Source organism: Micropterus dolomieu, linkage group LG06, assembly GCF_021292245.1.
Source record: "Micropterus dolomieu isolate WLL.071019.BEF.003 ecotype Adirondacks linkage group LG06, ASM2129224v1, whole genome shotgun sequence".
In the NCBI taxonomy this organism is placed as follows: Eukaryota; Metazoa; Chordata; class Actinopteri; order Centrarchiformes; family Centrarchidae; genus Micropterus; species Micropterus dolomieu.
In genome coordinates this window covers 27,865,777-27,888,989 of record NC_060155.1, presented here as the reverse complement: position 1 = coordinate 27,888,989, position 23,213 = coordinate 27,865,777, and the positions used below count along the sequence as shown (strand labels likewise).

Genomic DNA, 23,213 nt, shown 5'->3' with positions numbered 1-23,213 from the left:
GATAATTGGTTGGGATTGGGGCTGTGTCTTAAAGAAAGACTAACTGGCTTGTAGGAGCCAGAATACTTGCTGTTTGGTAGGGGGTCATATACTTGTTTTTCCTCATCAGATGGTTATCAATTTTTATAAATTCATATGATGTGATTTTCTGGAATTTTCTTTGGGATTCTGTCTTTCACTGTTAGAATGTACATATGATTAAAATTGTAGATTGTTGCATTCTTTGTAAGTGGGCAAACCTGCAAAATCAGCAAGGGGTCAAATACTTTTTTCCCCCACTGTAATTGATGTGTTTTTGGTCTTCATAAAAAAATAATTCTCCATTTAATGCAAATATGAAAATATGGTTAATGCTAGTTTGTCTAAAGTTGTGACTTCTGTTTGAAAAACTAGTTGTAGAGCTATAGTGTCACAATAAACCGTGAGCTGGCTAGTTTCCTGCAGGCACTCAGGTGGTGGTGGGAATTTACCAGACCTTCTCATTCAATGTGTTTCCTTTATTTTCATGATTATTTACATTGTAGATTCTCACTGAAGGCATCAAAACTATGAATAAACACATATGGAATTATGTACTTATGTACAAAAAAGTGTGAAATAACTGAAAAACATGTCTTATATTGTAGTCTCTTCAAAGTAGCCACCCTTTGCTCTGATTACTGCTTTGCACACTCTTGGCATTCTCTTGATGAGCTTCAAGAGGTAGTCTCCTGAAATGGTTTTCCAACAGTCTTGAAGGAGTTCCCAGAGATGCTTAGCACTTGTTGGCCCTTTTGCCTTCACTCTGCGGTCCAGCTCACCCCAAACCAACTCGATTGGGTTCAGATCCGGTGACTGTGGAGGCCAGGTCATCAACACTCCATCACTCTCCTTCTTGGTCAAACAGCCCTTACACAGCCTGGAGGTGTGTTTGGGGTCATTGTCCTGTTGAAAAATAAATGGTGGTCCAACTAAACGCAAACCTGATGGGACAGCATGTCGCTGCAGGATGCTGTGGTAGCTGTGCTGTCTCAAATTTGGACTCATCAGACCAAAGCACAGATTTCCACTGGTCTAATGTCCATTCCTTGTGTTTCTTGGCCCAAACAAATCTCTTCTGCTTGTTGCCTCTCCTTAGCAGTGGTTTCCTAGCAGCTACTTGACCATGAAGGCCTGATTCGCGCAGTCTCCTCTTAACAGTTGTTCTAGAGATGAGTCTGCTGCTAAAACTCTGTGCGGCATTCAGCTGGTCTCTAATCTGAGCTGCTGTTAACCTGCGATTTCTGAGGCTGGTGACTCGGATGGTTTGATGGTTTTTGTGACTGCACTTGGGGACACGTTCAAAGTTGTCGCAATTTTCCAGACTGACTGACCTTCATTTGTTAAAGTAATGATGGCCACTCGTTTCCCTTCACTTGCTGATTGGTTCTTGCCATAATATGATTTCTAACAGTTGTCCAATAGGGCTGTCGGCTGTGTATCAACCTGACTTCTGCACAACACAACTGATGGTCCCAACCCCATTAATAAGGGGAAAAATTCCACTAATTAACCCTAATTAACAAGGCACACCTGTGAAGTGAAAACAATTTCACGTGATTACCTCATGAAGATCATTGAGAGAACATCAAGGGTTTGCAGAGCTATCAAAAAAGCAAAGGGTGGCTACTTTGAGGAATCTAAAATATAAGACATGTTTTCAGTTATTTCACACTTTTTTGTTAATTACATAATTCCATATGTGTTCATTCATAGTTTTGATGCCTTCAGTGAGAATCTACAATGTAAATAGTCATGAAAATAAAGAAAACGCATTGAATGAGAAGGTGTGTCCAAACTTTTGGCCTGTACTGTAGTCCCAATGATTTTCTAAAACTAAAATGTATTATTTATTCAAATGAATATATTTATTTATATCCTCATTCCCCAGCACTAAGTGGGATCTAGTAAATTAGTAAAACATACACTTGCTTATGTGCTACTATTTTTACAGGGAAATCAGAAAAACTTTCTTGATCCTAGAGGAAACTCTTTAATATAATCCAAAAAATAAATATAATAAATTAAGATATTCACAATATAATGTATACAAACACTGAGCTACTGTATATGGGGTGAGATAATTATCATCTACATACAGTACCAGGCATATACTGAATAAAGCAAACCTGCTCACCTATTAGAGGCCAAACGCACGGCACCAGAGAGCTTACATTAGTTTGCAAGGTTTATTAACATAAAGCTGAGTAATCAGGCTTACATGGAAACATCACAGGAATCTCCAAACGAAGGTTTAAGTCCACAAAACAAAGCAGCAATCCAGACAGAGCCTTCAACACATGATGATGACCGGACAACGACTGAACAGAACTGACGGCCATTTAAACGCAGGCAAACGAGCAGGACGGGAGCACAAACAGGAGACATAAATCAGGGGAATCAGACTGCTGATGGCACGCTAAGTTCAAAACAAGACAGGGAACAGAGCAAAATGCAGAAACACAACAATCCCACAGACAAAAGCTAACTGAACAGGCGCATGGCCACAAAAAAAAACGATAAACAGACCAAAATAATAAGCACAGACAGGATTGTGACACATTAGTAGATTAACACACTGCCCTCATAATGCTTGGTGTGTGTGTGCAGATCTCTGTGGTGAAGGAGGAACGTTTTTACCCGAAGTGGAACGCCTCGGCGTCCCACACCTCCACTGGTGAGGTTGGACTCCAGACTGGCATCATAGCTGGGAAACTGGCTCTCAACAAGCTGCACCAGGAACTGGCTGCTGAGGGATTCATACAGGTACCATAATGGGCTTTCTGTGTGTGTGTGCTGGATGCTAATTGTTGTTGTGTTTCTGCACTGCCTTTTCCTAGAGATCACCTATCAGTGAACAGCTAGTCTAACCTCTAATCTTCTTCCTCTCCAGGTGTATGTAGACCAGGTTGATGCAGATATTGTCGCAGTTACACGTCATTGTCCCAGCACACACCAGTCAGTGGTGTCCGTGTGCAGAACCGCCTTCTGGAACCCAAAAACCCACCAGTACGACACCAACGTCCCGCCCATGTTCATCCCCGGTATGTTCAAATCAAGTATTCATGTTGCATTGTCTTTAAATCGTGCAAGATTTTGTCAAAGAGTCTGTGAACCAGGTTTTCCAACAAGGATTCCTCAAAGCTGAGAATATTTCTCCCCCCTCCCCCATGTGTGTCTCCCTCTAAAGGGAAGATAGAGGAAGTGGTACTGGAGGCAAGGACAGTAGCAAGGGATGCTGGGAGTTATAAGAAGGATGACAAATACATCAACGGCATGCCAGAATACACAGTGGAAATAAAAGAGCACATACCGGTAAATATAGCTATGGTCATGTATCACTGAAATACATGGGCCTATAAAGAAAATAATATATATGTGTGTGTGTGTATATGTTTATATAGTTACAAGAGAGTACAGTGGTGAAGCAGGCTGGAGTGACATCTAAAGGTCGATCAGAGTTTGTGCAGGAAATCACCTTTCAGAAGTTGACACCCGGCAGCGTCATTGCCTTCAGGTAAACCACAGACCCACAAAAAAAGTCAGCACAAAATCAAAATCAGTACAGTTTGCATCTTCGCTAAAGAATTTTTTTTTTTTTTTTTATTGTTTATATTAAATGTACTAGCATTGTTAATTTTGGTCAGCTGTTTTTATGTCTCTCTCACAGAGTTAGTTTGGACCCCAAGGCCCAGAAGCTGGTGGGGGTGCTGAGGTATTATCTGTCCCAGTTCAGCCCAAAATACAGGAGAGGCAGCGTAGCAGACGAAAACACACCAGAAGCCCTGCAGAAACCCCTGGCACAGTGAGTACGCATATAAACATCGCTCACGCTCCAAGGGGACATGACTTTTTGGAGCTGTTGTTGTATTCGTTCTCTGGATATAGTAAAGGTAAAACCTGAAAACCTTAACTTGGATTTTCATTTACTTGGAAGAATGAAATGAATCGTGATAGATGAGAGTCACTCAACTTTAAAGCGACCTGATTTTACAAATTGTGTTTACAGTAGAGTACCACTGCACATCTAAAATAAGGTCTGTGAAACCTTTTGTGTCTTCAGAAGGAGCGGGGCAAAATCTGAAGTATTCAAAACCTTTAAGGGTAATTTTGTTCTTTTCGCATATTTTGGTGTGGAAATAACAAGTAGGTAGAAAACGTTTTTGAATCCGTGCAGTAGATGGCTTCAGCCGGCAGCTGAACCGGCTGAAGAGGCTGCAACGTATTCCTTTGGGGTAATTGAGCCCGTTAAAATTACATCCACAAAAAGTGCTTTTTTTTGCCACAGACAGGCTCAGACTGTTATACCAGGTGTCTGACAACATAATGGAAAGGATCCCTATGGGTGACTCCCGGTGACACAAGTCTCGCTCTGAAATCTCGTGAGAGGCGAGCAGTTGCAGGAAGACGAAGCACTTTTGGCCGTGACTCTTATTGGATATGACACAACAAGCTTTGCGCATCTGGATTTGGGGATTCCTGTCGGTTCCTTGCAGGCTATCGTGTGTCTTTCACTGAGGAGAAGCCTGGTCATTCGGCCATAAAGTCCAGATCCGTGGAGTGCTGCAGTGATGTCTGTCCCTCTGGAAGTTTCTTTCATCTCCACCGGGGATCTCTGAAGCTCAGGCAGAGTGACCGACAGGTTCTTGCTCACCTCTCGTACTAAGGCCTTTCTCCACTCTTAGAAAGAGTCCTGGTTGTTTTAAACTTCTTCCATTTATGTGCAGCAGACTTTTTCTTCTTCACAGTCCTGTCTCTGAGCTCTGCAGGCAGTCCCGTCAACCTCATGGCTTGGTTTTTAACCAAAGGGTGTTCACACCAAGTACAGATTTGATATAGATTTTTCTTCTGTTCACTCATTTTGCATTTTTCTAGTTGGTAAATATAATCATTTAACATGTCTATTTTTGAAAGCATGTGTTCTTTGCTAAAACCTTTTGCTCAGTACTGAGCATTGTCAGCTGTGTGACCTCATGTAGAGAGGTGTGTTCGTTTCCAAAATAACCTCATATCAATTGAATTTTGAGTCAGGGTGTAGAAACACGGGAGACACCTAAAGTACATATAAAGTGTCATAGCAAAGAGTCTGAATACTTATTGATATTTTAGTATTTTTAATAAATTTGCAACAAAACAAATTGTAAATAAAAACTGATTCTGAGTCAGAATCCTTTGTGAATACACTGTATGATACTGTCAGACAGGTTGGAGTAAAAGTAAAGCTGCACATGTGAACTGTTTATTTTAAAGCTGTGTGTTTCTTCACAGGCTGATGTCTAAGCTGACATTGGCAGACCTGAACATCCTGCTGTTTCGCTGCGACTCAGAAGAACAAGAAGATGGTGGAGGCTGTTATAACATCCCAGGATGGGAGAGCCTGAAATATGCTGGGCTACAAGGTAAGTTACACAGCAGCTACTGTTCTATATTTTGTTCAAGGGACAAAAGAAACCGTAAACAGGTGTTTTTAGATTGAACAGTACCTTTCAACTAGGGCTGCACGATTAATTTAATCGAATCTAATAAACTGCGGTCATCTTCTGTGATTACATACAGGCCCTATTTCCAGAAAAGTTGGGATTTTCCAAAATGTAATACAAACAAAAATCTAAGATTTGTTCATTCACGAACGTTTGTTTAACTGACAAAAGTAAGAAGAAAAGAATTTCAAATGTAAAGATAAAGTTAGAATTTCATCCCTGCAACACGCTCAACAAAAGTTAGGACAGAAATTAATAATAATAATAATAATAATAATAATAATATATAAGTAACACCTGTTTGATAAGCGTGTCTGGGACAAAATCTTATCAAATGGAGATCTGTGTTCTAATTTGTGTCAGTTGTGTCATTTAGGTTGATTTTGAATACCACTCAAGATTTGGGTAAACCACAAAAAGACTGAATGCAAGGCAAGAGAATAAATATACTACTGTGTACCTTAATGCTTTGTCCTGTCAGTATGTATATATCTTGCACAAAGTTTCATTTTTGTCCTTTTTTGCCCATATTAACACTGTTTGTACTGATTGTATTTTAGCTTTTTTGTGGGGAAGAAGAAATAGAAATAAAAAGTAATCTTTTTAATCATTTCATGTGAAAAATACTGCTGTGGGTTACAAATATTAAAGTCCAATAAAATCTTCCATAGAAATGCAACCTGAAACTGTGTTACCTAAAGAGGAAGCCGTACATCAATAGTATGCAGAGACGTCGCTGCGTGCTTTGGGCCGGGGGTGATGTCAGATGAACCGAAGGTTGTGAAACAGTGTTCTGTGGTCGGATGAGTCCGCACTTTGGCTTGGTTTTGGGAAAAACAGACATTGAGTTCTCTGTACCCAAGATGAAAAAGACAGGATAGGAAAGAGACGGGATTGTTATCAGTGATAGGTTGTGGATAGAGCGTCTGCAGCGGACATATGTAGGATGTGCTCCTTTCAGCCGCCGCCTCCTGAGAGCAACACGCTCAGTAACCTTGTTTACATAAAATGTGGCGTGGGTTGCGTCGGTGCTGCTGGTTTGTCGCGTATCTGTCCCACATTCCACAAGCTGCAGTGTCCCATGTTTTGTACAAAAAAAAAATATATATAATCTTTAAAAAAACTGTACACCTGCATAATGTATCAACAACATGCATTAAACATCTTTTACATCACACCACAAACAAACCTCTGGGCCTTGAACTTGAAATTTCTCTCATTACTGGCCTAATATGACAGGAGTGCTGTTGTGTCTCTGCAGGTCTGATCTCAGTGTTGGCTGATATCCGTCCCAACAATGACCTGGGCCATCCTGTGTGTGCTAATCTCAGACAGGGGGACTGGCTGATAGACTTTGTCTCCAACAGACTGAAAAACAGAGAGGGAACCCTGGGACAGGTGAGGCTTTCACGGCTTTTACAACAAATTTTTTTTCTTTTATTTATCTCTGCTGGTGCCTAAGCCATGTAGAGAGATTTGACTCTGATATTTCTGCTCAGATTTTCAGGCAATGAAGGTTTAGGGAATTTTATTTATGGTGCGCAAAGCATTGAAATGTGTCGAGGGTGCTGCTAACACCGACAGATGCACAATTTGTGCACATTCTTCATTTTGTGCATAGGAGATATTCAGAATGTGCATAGTATTCTAGTTTTTTGAACCTACTCATTTACAGTATGCAGCAGTTCTTCTACTGCTGTGACACTTTAATCTCATCTTAAAGCCAGACATTGTTTCTGCTGTTGAATTTTTCATTTTACACTGCTGTGAGCATCAAAGACTCAAAAGACTGAAACTTTCTGCATGAGCAGACGTCAGTAGGGGTTAGGATATGTGAGAAAATGTGTATTTTATCATTTGGGTGAACTGAGCGTTTAAAACAACAGACCCACCTCCCTGCCTGCTGTCTCATTGCTCAATGGAAGGTAATACTTACGCAGGATCGCTCAAGAGACAGCGACAGAATGAATATGAAGACAGATGCCTGAATATTCCCGGAGCTACACATCTGGCATATAGTCTAGAAAATAAAGATTTATACTCAAGTACTTCATTTGTCCCTCAGATGGGTAAAAGCACTAAATGAAGTGTCCACAGTCCTTAAGCTGATCCTGGAACAGACTGTAACGTTATGTGTCTGCAGGTGGGTCAGTGGTTGGAAGCCATGTTTAACTACCTGAAACACATCCCACGCTACCTCATCCCCTGTTACTTTGATGCCATCCTGGTATCAACCTACACCACCGCCCTGGACGCAACTCACAAACTCATGTCGAGGTAGGATCCATTATGGGTTTTGCATTGTTGAGATCGGAAAGCACATTTCCTGCTTTCTTGCTGATTTTTCCGTCTCCTCGTTAAAACAGTTTTGTCCAGAATGGCTCCAGCTTTGTTCATCACCTGGCACTGGGTTCAGTTCAGATGTGCGGTGTTGGACGCTTCCCTGCGCTCCCTCCTCTTTCTACCAAACTGGAGGACGTTCCCTACCGCATCAATCCAATCACAGGCCAGAAGGAGCAGTGCTGCGTCTCATTGGCTGCAGGTAGCTTATCAACAGACACATAATGTTGTCTCTCCATGTCATCATTTAGGACTAAGTAAACTGAAAAGATACATATGTGTATCTTACATATGTGTAATAAAAAATACTTGACTAAACTGAACTCATTATACACACACTCACAAAATTATTTAACAAAATTAGTTTTTGCCCCCATTCAATTCAAATCAGCTTTATTGGCATGAATGTATAACAATATTGCCAAAGCTACAAATAAATTACATAAGAACAATTAATTTCATAAATTTTCATACATCATTAAATAAGTAACTAAAACAGTAAAAGTTGTTTGTGTGTGTTAATAAAGATAAAATAATAATAAATAAATAATAAAAATTACGTAAAAGTGAATATTAAAAATAAAAGTAACTAAATAAAACTGTGTGTGTGTGTTTAAAATTTTTTTTTTATTTAAATAAATTCATCATGAGCTGAACTCAAAGATCTAAGACTTTCTCACTAAAGGCCTATTTCTCTCAAATCTGTCAAAATCTGTGTTAGTGAGCACTTCTCCTTTGCCGAGATCATCCATGTGGCATATCAAGATGCTGATCAGACAGCATGGGGATTGCACAGGTGTGCCTTAGGCTGGCCACAATAAAAGGCCCTAGGCTGGCCACAATAAAAGGCCTTAGGCTGGCCACAATAAAAGGCCTTAGGCTGGCCACAATAAAAGGCCTTAGGCTGGCCACAATAAAAGGCCTTAGGCTGACGTATTTGTATTTTAGACATCGTTGATTATGTTGACTAATCGTTGCAGTCCTTAATATACTGCAATTTCCCTGTAAGCATGAATAAAATATCCATCTATCCACACACTCAATTAACTGATGTACTAATTGATGTTCTTTAGGTCTTCCTCATTTCTCCTCTGGGATTTTCCGTTGCTGGGGCAGAGACACTTTCATCGCTCTCAGAGGACTGTTGCTGCTCACCGGGAGACACACTGAGGCTCGGTAAGTATTAGGGATGGGTATCGAGTAAACAGCCCAGTATTGAGTAGTATCGAAACGTCTCCAGTCAAACCGGTACTTCATTCGATACTTTTTGTAAACGGATCGCGGCAAAACATGACTATTTGTATGGTTACGCTCGCTGCCAAACACACAAGCATCACACTGAAAGAAAGAGAAGTGTACGGCTCTTTTTTTCCCCCTTATGTGCCTGAATCCGCTTGTAAGTCCATGCCAGATTTTAACAGCCCCTTCGCCTTCGACTGCGGTCTCAGGTGTTTTCGTCACTGTTGAAAGTTCATCTCCACAAGCTTGGCTTTCTGTTGGTTTCATCTTCTAGTATCATTCAACACTACTCTATGCGTTTTTATTTGCTGTTCACATCACTTGTGACCCTTGATCGCTGCGTTCCATCACATCACTTAAATGCTTTTTGTGGCGGATCAGTGATCAGCTGATTTTTTTTTTCTCACGGAGCCTCTGGCTGCGGCAGATGTAGTCTGTGGGATCAGCTGGATGTGCAGACTCTCTTTTCCTCTGTTTTCTTTTTAGACTAGTTTAGTGACTCGTTTCTGACTTACTGTCGTCTTTTTTTTAGAGGATGTTTGCGACTCACCACTAAAGGTAACTGCACTCGCGGTGATCTTTCAATTCACTTTATTATTTGAAAGTTAACAAAATAATTGTCCGTGGTTGACTTTCAACAAACTTATGAAAACTAAAATTCATTTTCCACAACCCGTGTGGTCACTACACTGTTTCCCTCCTCCTCTCCCAATCTATCTTCTTTCCTCTGAGGATGAGGTAGTTAGGATGAGGAGCGATCTGATGTAATTTCCCAATATTTTTATAAAAAATTTTGAAAAAAAGAAATAGATCTCCTTGCTTGTCCATAAGAACAACAAAAAAATAGCAAGGTATCGAATGAAGTGCTCTATTGGCATCGGTATCACTTTAAGGGTACTGGTTTTGCTACATTTTGAATGTTAGTAATAAGAAAAATCTAATAATATTTTGGTTTTCAGTACATTTTTTTGGTCTTCTTTAAAAGTGTCCTTTTTTCTTTTTGAATATCTGCACTAAATTTACAGCAGCATCATCCCTCTGCAAAAAGCCCACAGTAACTAAACTCAAACATTAACCATTCTGTCTCATGGTCCCCATAGTAACATCATCCTGGCCTTTGCGGGGACGTTGCGTCACGGTTTGATCCCCAACCTGCTGGGTGAGGGTCGCTCTGCTAGATACAACTGTCGTGATGCCGTGTGGTGGTGGCTGCAGTGCATCCAGGTAGGAGGACAGAAAGTAATGTGACACTAGATGTAGAGAAGTGTAAATACATGCTGTAAACACATATTTTTACCTAATACAGTAAAGCTGTTATGGCGAATGTGTTCGAAACACCCATTTACACTTCCTGCAGACACAGAGAAACATTAACTTTGTTTTCAACTTTGTGTCTAACTGTTGAATGTGGGTCTAATTGTCAAGTCATTTGTATTTATAAAGCCTAATATCACAAAGCACAAATATACCTCAGGGGGCTTTACACTCTGTCCAGCATTCGACACCCTCTGGACCCTCAATTCGGTTAAGGGAAAAACTCTTCAAAGGGATGAAAAAATGGAGGTGTCCTCGTTTAGGATTCCAGTGGCCTGAGGGAAGAAGCTCTGTGCTGGCCTGGAGTGCTTGGTTGGGATAATTAATGATCCTCCTAGCCTTATTCTTGCAGCGCCTGGTGCACCTGTTGATATTAAGGGAGGTTTAGTTCCTTCTCTGCTTCTTCCCAAAGTCCACTATAAGTAGGTTTTTGTCTTAAATTTTAATGATAGACTGAAAAAATCTGGTCACGGTTGACTCTGCAGCGGGTGATTAAAACTGCTCAGAAGATCATTGGTACCCATCTCCCGAGCATCAGTGATATCGGAGCCCAAAGGATACTAAAGGACAGGACCCACCCTGCCACAGCCTGTTCACCCTGCTGCTTCCTAGAAAGAGATGCAGAAGTATCTGCTGTCGTAACCAAGGTTATTATCGTTAACGAAGACGAACGAAATAACGAAAACTAGATGTGGAAAAACATTGTTGTTAACTGAAATGAAAATAAAAACGAGCCGGGGAGACCCAGGTAGGGATCAGCTGGTAGTTGGTGGGATTTGAACATGTTTTCTATCATCTTTTATATACATGTGTAGAAAATAATATGAATGCATCAACTGTACAGAGTTGTGTTTAGTTCGGGTTGCAGGTAGTGAGTCACTGTCTTGGTGTGTGGGATAAACTTGCCCCTAGTACACTGACTGTGAGCTCCCTTTGCGCTGGGTTAACGTGTCTGCTGGTCATTATATTTACTGCATGTCAGCTAGTGTGTGTTTTACGGTGTCACTCGTCTCTTTGCGCTTCACATTGTTTTAACACCGATTTTTGATTAACAAAGGTTTAGATTTTAATATAACTGCTTTCCAGTCACACTTGCCTTCTGGGTGCTAGGGACCTGTTGTTTGTGGCTCCAAGCGAAGCCTCCACTGTCTTCAAATTTCTTAGCTGTCCATCAATTGTGTTTCACCTCCATTTGTTGTATTTCACCTATGTAAGAATGATAGAGACTGATGTAATGAATTTCTTGGGACCACTGGGTAGCAGGATTTGGGTAGTTGGCTCTCAGGGTTTTCTGTATGTAGGTTAGAAATTATACTGTAGATTGCATGTGCTTCATTTCTTTGTATTATTTATTAAGACAATGTGTCAAATATATATATTTGCTTATTGTTTGGGCCCCTATGTACAAGCTTCAGATAGCTTAAAAAAAAGGTGTCCCTTTTCACAAATCCGCATTATTTCTAATGATTGTAATGAAAAAACTAAACTGGACTGAACTAACCTGAACGGAGCTTGGCACCCTGCAGCGACAAAGACTAAAACTAACACTGAAACTAATAAAAAGTAAGCATTTTCAAAAAAGAAAAACTAAACTAAACTAGAAAACCCACGTTAAAAACTAATTAAAACTAAACTGAAACTGAAAACAAAAAGTCAAAACGAAATACAAATAAAAACTCTAAAACTATAATAACCTTGGTCGTAACACCAGACTGCAGAGTAGCTCCAGCATAAATAAATGACGTGGCGCTTTCTGTTATGCTGGTTCTGCACATTGCACACTGTTGGTTTTGCTGTTGACCTGCAAAATGATTTGTTATTATATTTTAGAAAGGTCGTATCCAAATGTTTTCTAACCACATTATTCAAATTAATGGATAAGTAAAAATTTTTTATAAATATGTGTATGCTCAAATATATCACAGTATAACAATGTACTTTATTACGTACATATACTTACTGTGTACTTTTTGTTCAGGACTACGCTACCCACGTTCCTCAAGGGCAGGAAATCCTTTGCTGTCCTGTCACACGCATGTATCCTAATGATGACAGTGAACCCTGCAAACCTGGAGAGGTGGTAGGTACAACTGAGACGCACACAAAAACACACACACACACACACTCACAGATCCGGGTTAGCAGCGTACTCTGCTGTGTCTTTCCTAAATGCTACCACTAGGAGTCACTAGAGTTAAAAATGTTCAAACCCTACACACACTCATTTCAATCAAAACTCCATCACCATCCTCATCATCTAACTGATGTGCGACTTCACATGCACAGTAAACTTTATATTTGTGTGTGCGTGTAGGAGCAGCCTCTGCATGATGTGATCCAGGAGGCTCTGCAGCGACACCTGGAGGGAATTTCCTTCAGGGAGAGAAACGCTGGACCCAAGCTGGACATGAACATGAGAGATGAAGGTAGGACAGGAAGTCTGTGTTAAACCATCAGCAAGTTACTCAGGAATTGTAATAAGTTAGTATTTACTTATTACTCCTTAAAAAAAACTAATTATATTACTTTACTTATTACTGGGTATAAATAGTAACTCATTACGTTACTAGATATAGAAAGTGACGGACAGCCTGTTCAGCAGCTCATTTTAGAAATGAACCCACTTTACTGGAACAATAATTAACCTGAGGAGTCAACAAGCAGCCAGGCTGCGGCCTCTCAGACCAGATGATGCTGTACAGTACAGGCTCTGTATTTACATATAAAATAAACAAAGCAAGTCTCTCCCGAATTTTTAACTAACAGCATATTCATAACAGCAGCAGGGAGTGGGGTTTATTACAAAACATATAATGTTGGCTGAGTTAAAGAAAGCAAGTCCCTCTCGACTTTTGAACTACTCTGTTTCTGTACATGTACTAATAAGAGCAGTATTCAGTGTTACAAAACATCAAACGTTACGTTAACGCCACTCTCTACCGACGAGTCCAAGCATCACTGGCAGCAGCGGCTGGAGTTTCTTTCTACAAGTGTCACGTTGCTGTGCTGCTTCAGCAGATGCTTCAATACATTAGATGTAGAATTGTTGGCTGTTTAAACCTTTTTACTGGTCGCACAAAGTTTACAACGGACGACAACGTTCTTTGTGTCTTAGACTATGACACAGTAATGGTTAAACGCCTCTCTCCCTCGTTCTCCTTTCTTCCTTTAGCTTTTTGTCAAACAACACAACGTCCAGCTTCTCCACTTTTTTTAAAATTCTTTTATTATTTAACCTTTATTTAACCAGGTGAGTCTCATTAAGATTAAAATCTCTTTTGCAAGAGAGACCTGGCCAAGACGCAGCATAAAAGAACATAAAGAACAGTTTCCAACATATAAAAGACATCAAGTACAAATACATATAAGACAAGCCCCTGTGTTGAATAAGGCAGAATACAACTTTATAAACAGCAACATTGAGCAATGTTGAAACAAACTGTCTATAAGAAATAAAGGCAGTCAGTTTCACCGAATTCTGAAGAAGGAAGCAGAAGATGCAGCAAACATGAAGGCTTTTTTTACCTAATTCTGTTCGGACACGGGGGACCAACAAGTGTAGGACGTCCTCTGAACGTAATCCATAATGGCCTTGAGTACTTGTTAAAAAGACACTCAAATAGGTAGGAGCTAGTCCAAGAAGTGCCTTACAGATGAAACACAGCCAATGAGTTGTACCTTCTTGCATAGAGAGAGGGCCATTTAGCTTTATAGAGAAGGGTACAAAGATGCGTCCTATAATTACAGCCAGTGAAAAAACACAATGCACAATGATACACAACATCCAATTTCTGTAGGCATTGGGCAGAAGCATTCATATATATCAGATCACCATAATCTAATATGGGAAGAAAAGTGGCCGTCACCAGGTATTTTCTAGCACGAATGGATAAGCATGATTTTGATCTGTAGAGAAAGCCAAGCTTTATCTTGAGCTTAGAAATCAGGTTGCTAATATGAGTTCTGAAACAGTTTACAACCAGTGATTATACCTAAATATTTATAACTCTTAACTCAATTTAATTTCCTTCAAAAGTTGAGATGCTTGAAGTAGTAACTGGAAGTTGCTTTGGACTTTTCTGCATTTAAGACCAACTTAAGCTGTTTTAAACGGTTCTGAACAATATTGAAAGCAGACTGCAAAAGATCAAGGGCGTATGCACTAGATGATGCAGTACAGTAAACAGTGTCATCAGCATAAAAATGATACATAGCATTCGATAGATTATCACAAAGATTGTTTATATAAATTGAAAACAATATGGGCCCAAGTACTGAGCCTTGAGGAACCCCATTGGAAATGGGCAAAAAGGAAGAGAAAGATCCAGCCATCTGAACACTTTGGGTTCTACCTGACGGATAATTTGCAAACCAATCTACTGAATGCTTAGACAGGCCAATGCTCAGTAGTTTATTTAGCAGAATGCAGTGATCAACTGTATCAAAAGCTTTTGAAAGATCTATGAACAGTGCAGTGCACATTTTCTTGTTATCCAGTGCCCCAACAATATCATTTATCCCTTTCAATGCTGCAGATATGGTGCTGTGTTGTTTCCTAAAACCAGATTGAAAGGGGGATAAGACATCATTTGAATTGAAAAATTCCTTTAGCTGCTCACCAACCAAACGTTCATGGAGCTTGGCTAAAACACACAGCTTGGAAATAGGCCTATAGTTGTTTAAAATAGAGGGATCGCCCCCTTTTAGTAGGGGTGTAACATGGGCTGACTTCCATTCTTTAGGGATATCTTTTTCAATAGAGGCTCTGCAATGAAGTCAGCTGCTAACTTTAGAAAGAAGGGATCAAGTTTATCAGGACCAGCAGACTTTTTTGTGTCCAATTCCTGAAGAGCTCTTTGGACTTTGGAAACTGATAGAGGAGAAATATAAAATAGTTTGTCAAGAGGTAAACACAGGTCAGAACTGCAGCTGTCCTGCATTGCAGTCACAGTAATGTGGCATTACTTGGATTAGTAACTGTAATATTATTACTGTTTTGGAAATAGTAAAACCTTAAACTACTAATTTCTTGGAAAAGTAATAATATTACAGTAACACGTTACTGGCCAACACCGTATGATGTTCAGTAATAGTGTTCTTGGAGGTGTCCCAGTGAAAGAAAATGAGTCATTCTTCACAGTGCCAAAAAAGCTTTACAAATCATTTTCTGGCACCACATGGAGCCACTGGAAACATTAAATCAGTGTGCACCAGCAGCTTTCCAAACGATCCTCCAGTACCAGTATTTCTGCGCTCTTCTCTGGCTTTCCAGGGTTCAGCGTGGCTGTTAAGGTGGATCCAGCCACAGGATTTGTGACTGGAGGCAACCGCTTTAACTGCGGTACATGGATGGACAAAATGGGAGAGAGCGAGAGAGCGAGGAACAAAGGCATGCCCGCTACTCCAAGGTAACGCGCACACAAACTGATCACACACACACTCCCTCGCGTTTTTTGGGGAATTCCAGTTAAGAGAAATTGTGGTGTGAATTTTTTACTATTTTCTAAAGTTTTATAGACTAAATAATGAATCAAATAATTAAAAAACATCAGTAAGAGATCAGTAAAGAATGAAAATATTAGTTACTTACAGCCTAATTTGTTTCCTGAATTGCTTTTTCTGTCCAGAGATGGAGCGGCAGTGGAGATAGTTGGTCTCAGTAAGTCAGCAGTTCGCTGGGTGGTGGAGCTCCATGACAAAGGACTGTTCCCTTATGATGGAGCTAAAGTGCACAGAGATGGTATCACACACACACACACACACACACACACCTGTATTGAGATAAAGAAATGTCTCCTGCACTCGTTACACCAGCTACCTCTAATAAACACTTTTCAGGTACAGAAGCATTTATCTCGTACGCCCAGTGGAACCAGCAGCTCCAGCAGTCCTTTGAAGCAGGTTACTGGGTGTCCGGGGACCCAAATGAACCTAATGAGAAACACCCTGATCTGGTGCATAAGAGAGGCATCTATAAGGACAGCTATGGAGCCTCCAGCCCCTGGTGTGACTACCAGCTGAGACCCAACTTCACTATTGCCATGGTGGTGGTAAGTCGACAGAGCCAGGTGTCTGAATAATCTGTAGCTGTTTGTGATGTTGTTGGTTAATAGGTCTGTTTAGTAACTAGATCACTGATTGGCTGATTGATAGATCTATGTGTTTAAAGGCTCCAGAGCTGTTTACAGTGGAGAGAGCCTGGAAGGCTCTGGAAGTGGCTGAGAAGAAGCTACTGGGACCACTGGGAATGAAGACTCTTGACCCTGAGTAATATATATCTCCTCACACTCCCACAAACAGAGGATCTCTTTGAACACATGTCGCGGTTCTTCTTTAATCCCCCTGACTTCTAAATGATGTCATGTCTTAAAGCTTAAAAATAAACATTTCACAGGACTCCAGACTAGCTTTTTGCATTGGTCGCACTAGTGCACCTAAAATGTTTCACTGCCACAAAATTTAGGAGCATCCAGATTTTTCACAGTACCTTTAGCACCATAAAGCCCTGGATATACTTGCTTTTTAACAATGCGTAGGCGTAGACAGGCGTCGGCGACGCAAATGGCTTTGTTCACATATTGTCTGCGTACTTTGCGTGTACCTGAAGGATGAAACGTGAATCCACTAGAGGGCAGACCAGGACCACAACCGGATTATCTTCCTCCGACAACCTCTGAATTTACACATTGTAAACAAACAAAACATAGCAACACACAGCAGGTTGTGATTTTAATGAGACATCATAATAATCTCGCTAATTGTGAACATCCCGCCATAAATCTCCTTTTTTAAAGTCTGCTGCTGACCTTCTTCTTCTTTTGGGTTTAATGGCGGTTGGCAAACCAACTGACTGTAAACAGGAACACCTGCAGGTAAATGTTTGTCTTTGTTTGAATCACAGCACAAACAAAAAATGGCCAAAACTTCATTGTTGTAAAACAAAATTTAAAAGAAAATACAGCATCACATTTTCTCCAAGCTCCCAGGAAGTTCTCCGTTCTTTGAAGCCAGTTTTACTAGTGGCCAAACAAGCGGCTGTAAAATAGTGGATACTTTCTTTTGAGCGTAACAACCCGGATCAGAATTTAATCCATTCGGTCGATAACATTTAGAAGAGCCACACGATTATTTTCCAAGTTAGCTGAGGGCTAAACAGGAAGTTAGCCGGCTCACGAGCAAAAATCAACGCACTGGAGCATAGAAACCCGGCTAGTGTTTTGGTGTGTAATTGAACAAGAATAAATGTGAGGGTGCGGTAGGTAGTCTAAATCCAGCGCCCCTTCTCAGCTTTTGATTGGCTCTCACCTCCCACAGACAGAGATGCGGCCGACAAAAGTTGTCTTGTCAAATGTTAGGTGCACCAGTGCGACCAAGAAAAAAGTTTAGTAGCAGCAGTGGATTAGTAGTTTTTCTCGTACACGTACAGTAGAATTGCTGTATTTATGTCTTCATCATATTGTTTGTTTTATATTCATTCTCATACTGACGTTGTTTTTGTGTTGTCCTAGTGACATGGTGTACTGTGGTGTCTATGACAACTCTCTGGACAACGACAACTACAACCTTGCAAAAGGCTTCAACTACCACCAAGGACCTGTGAGTCTGACTCAGCCTGCACTGGGATTTAATAAGAAAAACACTCCAGGAGTTGGTCTAAAGCTCTCCAGACACTTTTACTTATAGGTCCTTTTATTGAAGAAGATAGCCAACAGGATCAGGTCGCTGAAGTCCAACAAGACATTTTGAACTTGAACTATATAGAACGGCAACGATAAATCGATTAGTGGTCGACTATTAAATTAATCACCAACTATTTTAATAATCGGTTTGTGTAAAAATTCTCTGATTCTTTACTCCTCTGTGACAATAAACTGAATCGATGATGATCGACCATTATTTTGACCAATTTCTGACATTTTTATAGATCAAACAACTGATTAATTGAGAAATGAATCGTCAGATTAATCGAAAATGAAAATAATTGCTAGTTGCAGCCCTGGGACTATAGTATACAGCCATCTATTCCATAATTTCATGCTACAAATGTATTGATAGAATACTTTTGACATGGTTTTCATAGCAGAATATTTTTGAAAGTTCCAAAAAGTGCAAATCAGACTAAACTGGAATGGAAAGGAGGTAGCTATGAAAAAAACGCCATACAGCAACCAGAAATAGACAATGACGAAACCAAGAACCTTTGAAGCCGCTCAGCTAGCAAACGTGCAGGCAAAGTAATAATAATGCATCCTGAAGAAACGTGCAGTTTGGACCTGATTCTACGGGAGCTTAGGGGGTTTTCACCGGGATAATAATGAGCAGCTTTAGGACAGTAAGGGGTAAATTATAAAAAGTGAACACTGAGGAGAGAAACCAAAACACAGAAGATATCCTAACAGAAATGCTGAAGCTACAAGTCAGTAAGTGACCAGGAAAGCTGCTCTGAGCCGAGAACTTTAGGACATACAGAGTTCCTGAGGGAGCAGAAAACAAGTGGCCATCACTGGTCTTTTTTGTGGAAAAGTTACTCCGAGAAAATCTTGACAAAACTACAATTTCTCTATCCTTCATTTGGTTTGCGGCGCAGCACTAATATCTTTTATTTATAATAACCAAGTCTCTTGTGTGTGTTTGTAGGAGTGGCTGTGGCCTGTAGGCTACTTCCTGCGTGCTAAACTCTACTTTGCCAAGAAGCTGGGAGAAGAAACCTACGCTAAAACAGTCACCCTGGTGAAAAACGTTCTGTCACGACACTACACACACCTGGAGAGGTAGGACTGTCTTCTGTTTCCCCATCTGCAGTTTCAAAATAGCTTCCTTACCTTCTCTCTCCTCCTGTACCTTCTTTTCATTTCATATCCTTTTTCAAATCTAAAAACTGATCATTTTACCTTCAGAATCAAACCAGATAAAAGTCTTGCTAATGTGTCGTACTGTACAATTTATCAAGCATAGCGTTGGTTCGGGCAGGCAACAAAGTCAGGCTCGGCTCACATCAGCGGATAGCAGCCATTTTAAGCAGGCCACATCAGCTGACAGCTGAGCTGATTCCTCTCTTAGCATTCATTGGAAAATTCAGTACAAGGTGCCTTGTTTAAGCTGCTGCAGCCTGCCTGCCCTCGCTTCCACTGCAAGCTGCTTGTAACCCGCCGCCCCAGCTCCTCCTTTCAGGCCATATCAGATTAATCATGGCTTCTTTTTTTTTTACCGCCAAACTTACTGTGCACAAAAATCAGTTTTTTTCCACTGCAGTCCACTGTGTCATATTTAGGAGGATCTATTGACATAAATGCAATTTAATATCCATAACTGTGTTTTCAGTGGTGTATAAAGACCTTACATAATGAACCGTTGTGTTTTTATTACCTTAGAATGAGAGATTTCTGCAGAGCGCATTTCATCACTACGTTGAATACGTACGAAGAAGAAGAAGAAGAAGAAGAAAAAGTTTAAGTCGTCTAGTTTATTAGAAGTAAGAAGGAGGACATGTATTATTTAGCAGAAGAGCCGACAGCTTCTCCTGCGCTCATGCAAAGGGAAGGGAGAGCGGCGGCCGAGCAGTTGGTTGCAATTCGCATCGCTCACCACTAGATGCCACTAAAACGTACACACTGAACCTTTGATGCATCACATTTACAAATCGAACATCTCAAAGTTTCTTAGATATAGAATACATTTGAAAACCCAAACAGAATGAATGGAAGGTACTCTAACTGCGCTGTAACTGTTGATGAATCACTTTGTTGCTCTGACCCCTCCGTGTGCCTTCTCAGGTCTCCATGGAAGGGTCTGCCAGAGCTGACCAATGAGAATGGCCAGTACTGCCCGTTCAGCTGCGAGACCCAGGCGTGGTCTCTGGCCACCGTTCTGGAGGTCCTCTATGACCTCTGAATGGCCGACACCCTGTCTTACTTCCTGAAGCAGAAGTTTCACTGAAGAGGAATGTCACTTTGAAACACGAAGCTGGCTGTGAGTAGAAACACACAGAGAGCACCTGGCCTTCTCTGTTTCCACCGTTGTTGATACAGATTGATGCGGGAACGGCCTATCATTGGATGCTTCAAATTACATTTATATACAATAAATATATGACAGAATATTATGTGATTTCTGTCACTTCTTTTGGGTGACAGTTGATTCGAACTTTGCCCTTCTGTTCAGCTCGTAGAAAAATCACTGCTCTCTGTGTGTTTCTGCCCTTTAGTTTGGAAATGTTTGCAATTTAACACATATTTCATTTCACTTGGTTGCTTCTGATGGCCTTTAGTCACCTGTCATGACCCCTTAACCGATTCCCTGAACTCATTTTAGTTAATGTAACATAAATGCTGAATACCTCCAGGTTTAGCAATAGCAATATATTTATATTTGCATTGAAATTGGCGTCAGATGATGGATTCTAAGATTACACTGCTGACGCCGTGGCAACACAAGGATTCATATCAACAATACTTTTGTTGTCATTTTCTTGACCTGAGCAACGTCCAAACCTTTTAAGGTGACTGGTTACAAGTTGTAGCACCGGTGATTTACGTCGTTCTCCAAGCTGTTTAAATGTGGACTTTAAACGTCCCTGTTCCATACAGTACCAAACCCTTCACCTGATGCCTTTATGCACATTATATAAAATATATAAAATCCTGCAAAGTGTCTTCCAGCTGTTTCCCATTTCACCACATTTTCTTCACAAGCCTTATGGTGTAGTTTTTAACTGTGTATTAATGTTCAAAAATGGGTTTTGTGCATGAACGTGGAGCTTCTCAGTGTTTCCCGAGGTTTTTTCAAGCAGTTTTCTCTGGTGTGTAACGAGGCTGTAGATCTCTGCTGACGGCCTTCCCGTCTCATATCTGTAGATGTTACACCTGACACACCAGCATCCAAAAGAAGGAATCTGGTGAGCAGAACTGAAACACAGGGAAATAAATATGAACCAACTTTCAAGACATGCTAAGAAAAGTCACTGTGTGTATCTAACATGTTGGAAGTACAGGTGAGCCACTGGTGTTAACCGTCGTCCTGACTTGATCTCAACACATATAGCCTCTTTGGATTCTTGTTTCCTTAGTGAAAAGCCTAAATTAACTAACATTTTAAACACCCACTCGGGTTAGCGGCCAGTATATTTGGAAGAGTGCCACCTGGTGTATAGAAAACAACAGCACCCTGCGTGGAGTTGTAAGACGCTGACGCTTTGTCAGGACTTGAAAGGTACTAACATATTGAACTGAAGCTAAAGGTAGTGTTACTTTGTTGAGAAGTAAAATTATTGGTTTTAACACCAAGGGAATGTATTAATAGAAAAAGTAAAACTACTTGCCATTTGGAGAACTAACTATTTAAACAAAGTGATATCGCTTCTCTACAGTCATACAGTCCAGTCATGAAAAACAATGCAAAGCCCTGTGAACGTAAACTGTAATGTTAATTTTATTAAACAGTATTAAAGAATCTTAATATTTGTGTAAACCCCACCACCCTCCCGTGTGACATGCACATGTGTACCTGCTGTTTAATCAGTGTCTGTGGTCTGTAATGTTGTTTACTCTGTTTGTTGTGTTATAGTTGTCAGTAGCAATGCTGAATAAACTGTGCCATGACTTGGCTGTTGCCTTCTGTGTGTGTGTGTGTGTGTGTGTGTGTGTGTGTGTGTGTGTGTGTGTGTGTGTGTGTGTGTGTGTGTGTGTGTGTTGGGGGGTCTTTTGATCAGCTAGACAGTTGAATGAATTTGTCAAAGTAAAAGCTCAGTTCAACTCAAATACTGCATTACAGTAAACAAGCTTCTCGTGCTTTTATTTTGTAGGCAAAAATGGAAGGAAGTGATTATGTGAGTAACTGACTGAGCTAATACAGCACCGCTCTCAAAGCATTTATTTATTAATATTTTTTGCCGCTATCAAAGCACCACATTCTGACCACGGGCCAGATATTATTGTTGGCGGGCAGTTTTGGCGAGGGTCCATAATCACAGAGAGAATGAATGTGTTTCACTTGTTAATGTTTGTAAAAACTTTATCTAATGTGTGGTTTATAATGGACTGTGGTGCAGAAAAAGTGACGGTGTTTCACACTCTTGGCTTCTGTCAGTGGCCAAGTCACAATAACACATGGTTTTACTGAACAATTAAGTAAATATAATTTCTTAATAAATATACCTAAAGAAACCTAATTTCTTGACTGGCCACTCTCTGCTGTCTCAGAAGAGATGCCTTTTGCGCTGCGTCAGCCACCGTAGCTGCTCGTACGCTCTTTGAAAGATTAGGGGGCAGTGGTAGACTGGATAGATGGTTGCAGTTCACAACCCTCACCACTAGATGCCACTAAATCTTACATACTGAACCTTTAACAGGGGAGGAGGTCTGCACCACCACTTATCCCCCACTTACAATGCTGTCCTTTCATCTCTCTTTGAGTATATTCAACCAAGTCTAGATGCCATTTTAACCTTCCTTGGATAATGGGGAAGGATGTGTCTTGAGCTGAGTGATGCCTGTGTGAGGCACATTTTTACTAGGTATGATCAATCTGTAGTTACCAACACCACCGTGATAAATCTCAAGTTATCTTAGAACACTCCTTTACCTCTCACATTAAATAAATTTCAAGCACCGCCTTTTTTCACCTACATAATATTGCAAAAATCAGGAACATCCTGTTTCAAAATGATGCAGAAAAACTAGTCCATGCATTTGTTACTTCTAGGCTGGATTACTGCAATTCCTTATTATCAGGCTGCTCAAAAAAGTCCGTTAAGACTCTTCAGCTGATCCAGAATGCTGCAGCACCTGTTCTGACAGGAACCAGGAAAAGAGATCATATTTCTCC

The 23,213-nt window shown here is 40.5% G+C and overlaps 1 protein-coding gene across 1 annotated transcript in view; it reads left to right on the top strand.

Moving 5' to 3' along the window:
• Positions 1-21,994, top strand: part of agla (amylo-alpha-1, 6-glucosidase, 4-alpha-glucanotransferase a) — a 57,181-nt gene extending 35,187 nt beyond the window's left edge. The window contains exons 16-35 of the mRNA XM_046051367.1: positions 2,629-2,784; positions 2,912-3,062; positions 3,209-3,333; positions 3,423-3,535; positions 3,689-3,823; positions 5,287-5,417; positions 6,760-6,896; positions 7,642-7,775; positions 7,865-8,040; positions 8,912-9,014; positions 10,178-10,301; positions 12,370-12,471; positions 12,706-12,817; positions 15,664-15,799; positions 16,019-16,131; positions 16,230-16,441; positions 16,561-16,658; positions 17,900-17,987; positions 19,029-19,162; positions 20,165-21,994. Of these exons, the coding sequence (XP_045907323.1) occupies positions 2,629-2,784; positions 2,912-3,062; positions 3,209-3,333; positions 3,423-3,535; positions 3,689-3,823; positions 5,287-5,417; positions 6,760-6,896; positions 7,642-7,775; positions 7,865-8,040; positions 8,912-9,014; positions 10,178-10,301; positions 12,370-12,471; positions 12,706-12,817; positions 15,664-15,799; positions 16,019-16,131; positions 16,230-16,441; positions 16,561-16,658; positions 17,900-17,987; positions 19,029-19,162; positions 20,165-20,282 (2,598 nt within the window). The 3' untranslated portion in view covers positions 20,283-21,994. The remainder of the gene's footprint in view (positions 1-2,628; positions 2,785-2,911; positions 3,063-3,208; positions 3,334-3,422; positions 3,536-3,688; positions 3,824-5,286; positions 5,418-6,759; positions 6,897-7,641; positions 7,776-7,864; positions 8,041-8,911; positions 9,015-10,177; positions 10,302-12,369; positions 12,472-12,705; positions 12,818-15,663; positions 15,800-16,018; positions 16,132-16,229; positions 16,442-16,560; positions 16,659-17,899; positions 17,988-19,028; positions 19,163-20,164) is intronic.
• The last annotated feature ends 1,219 nt before the right edge of the window (positions 21,995-23,213 follow it).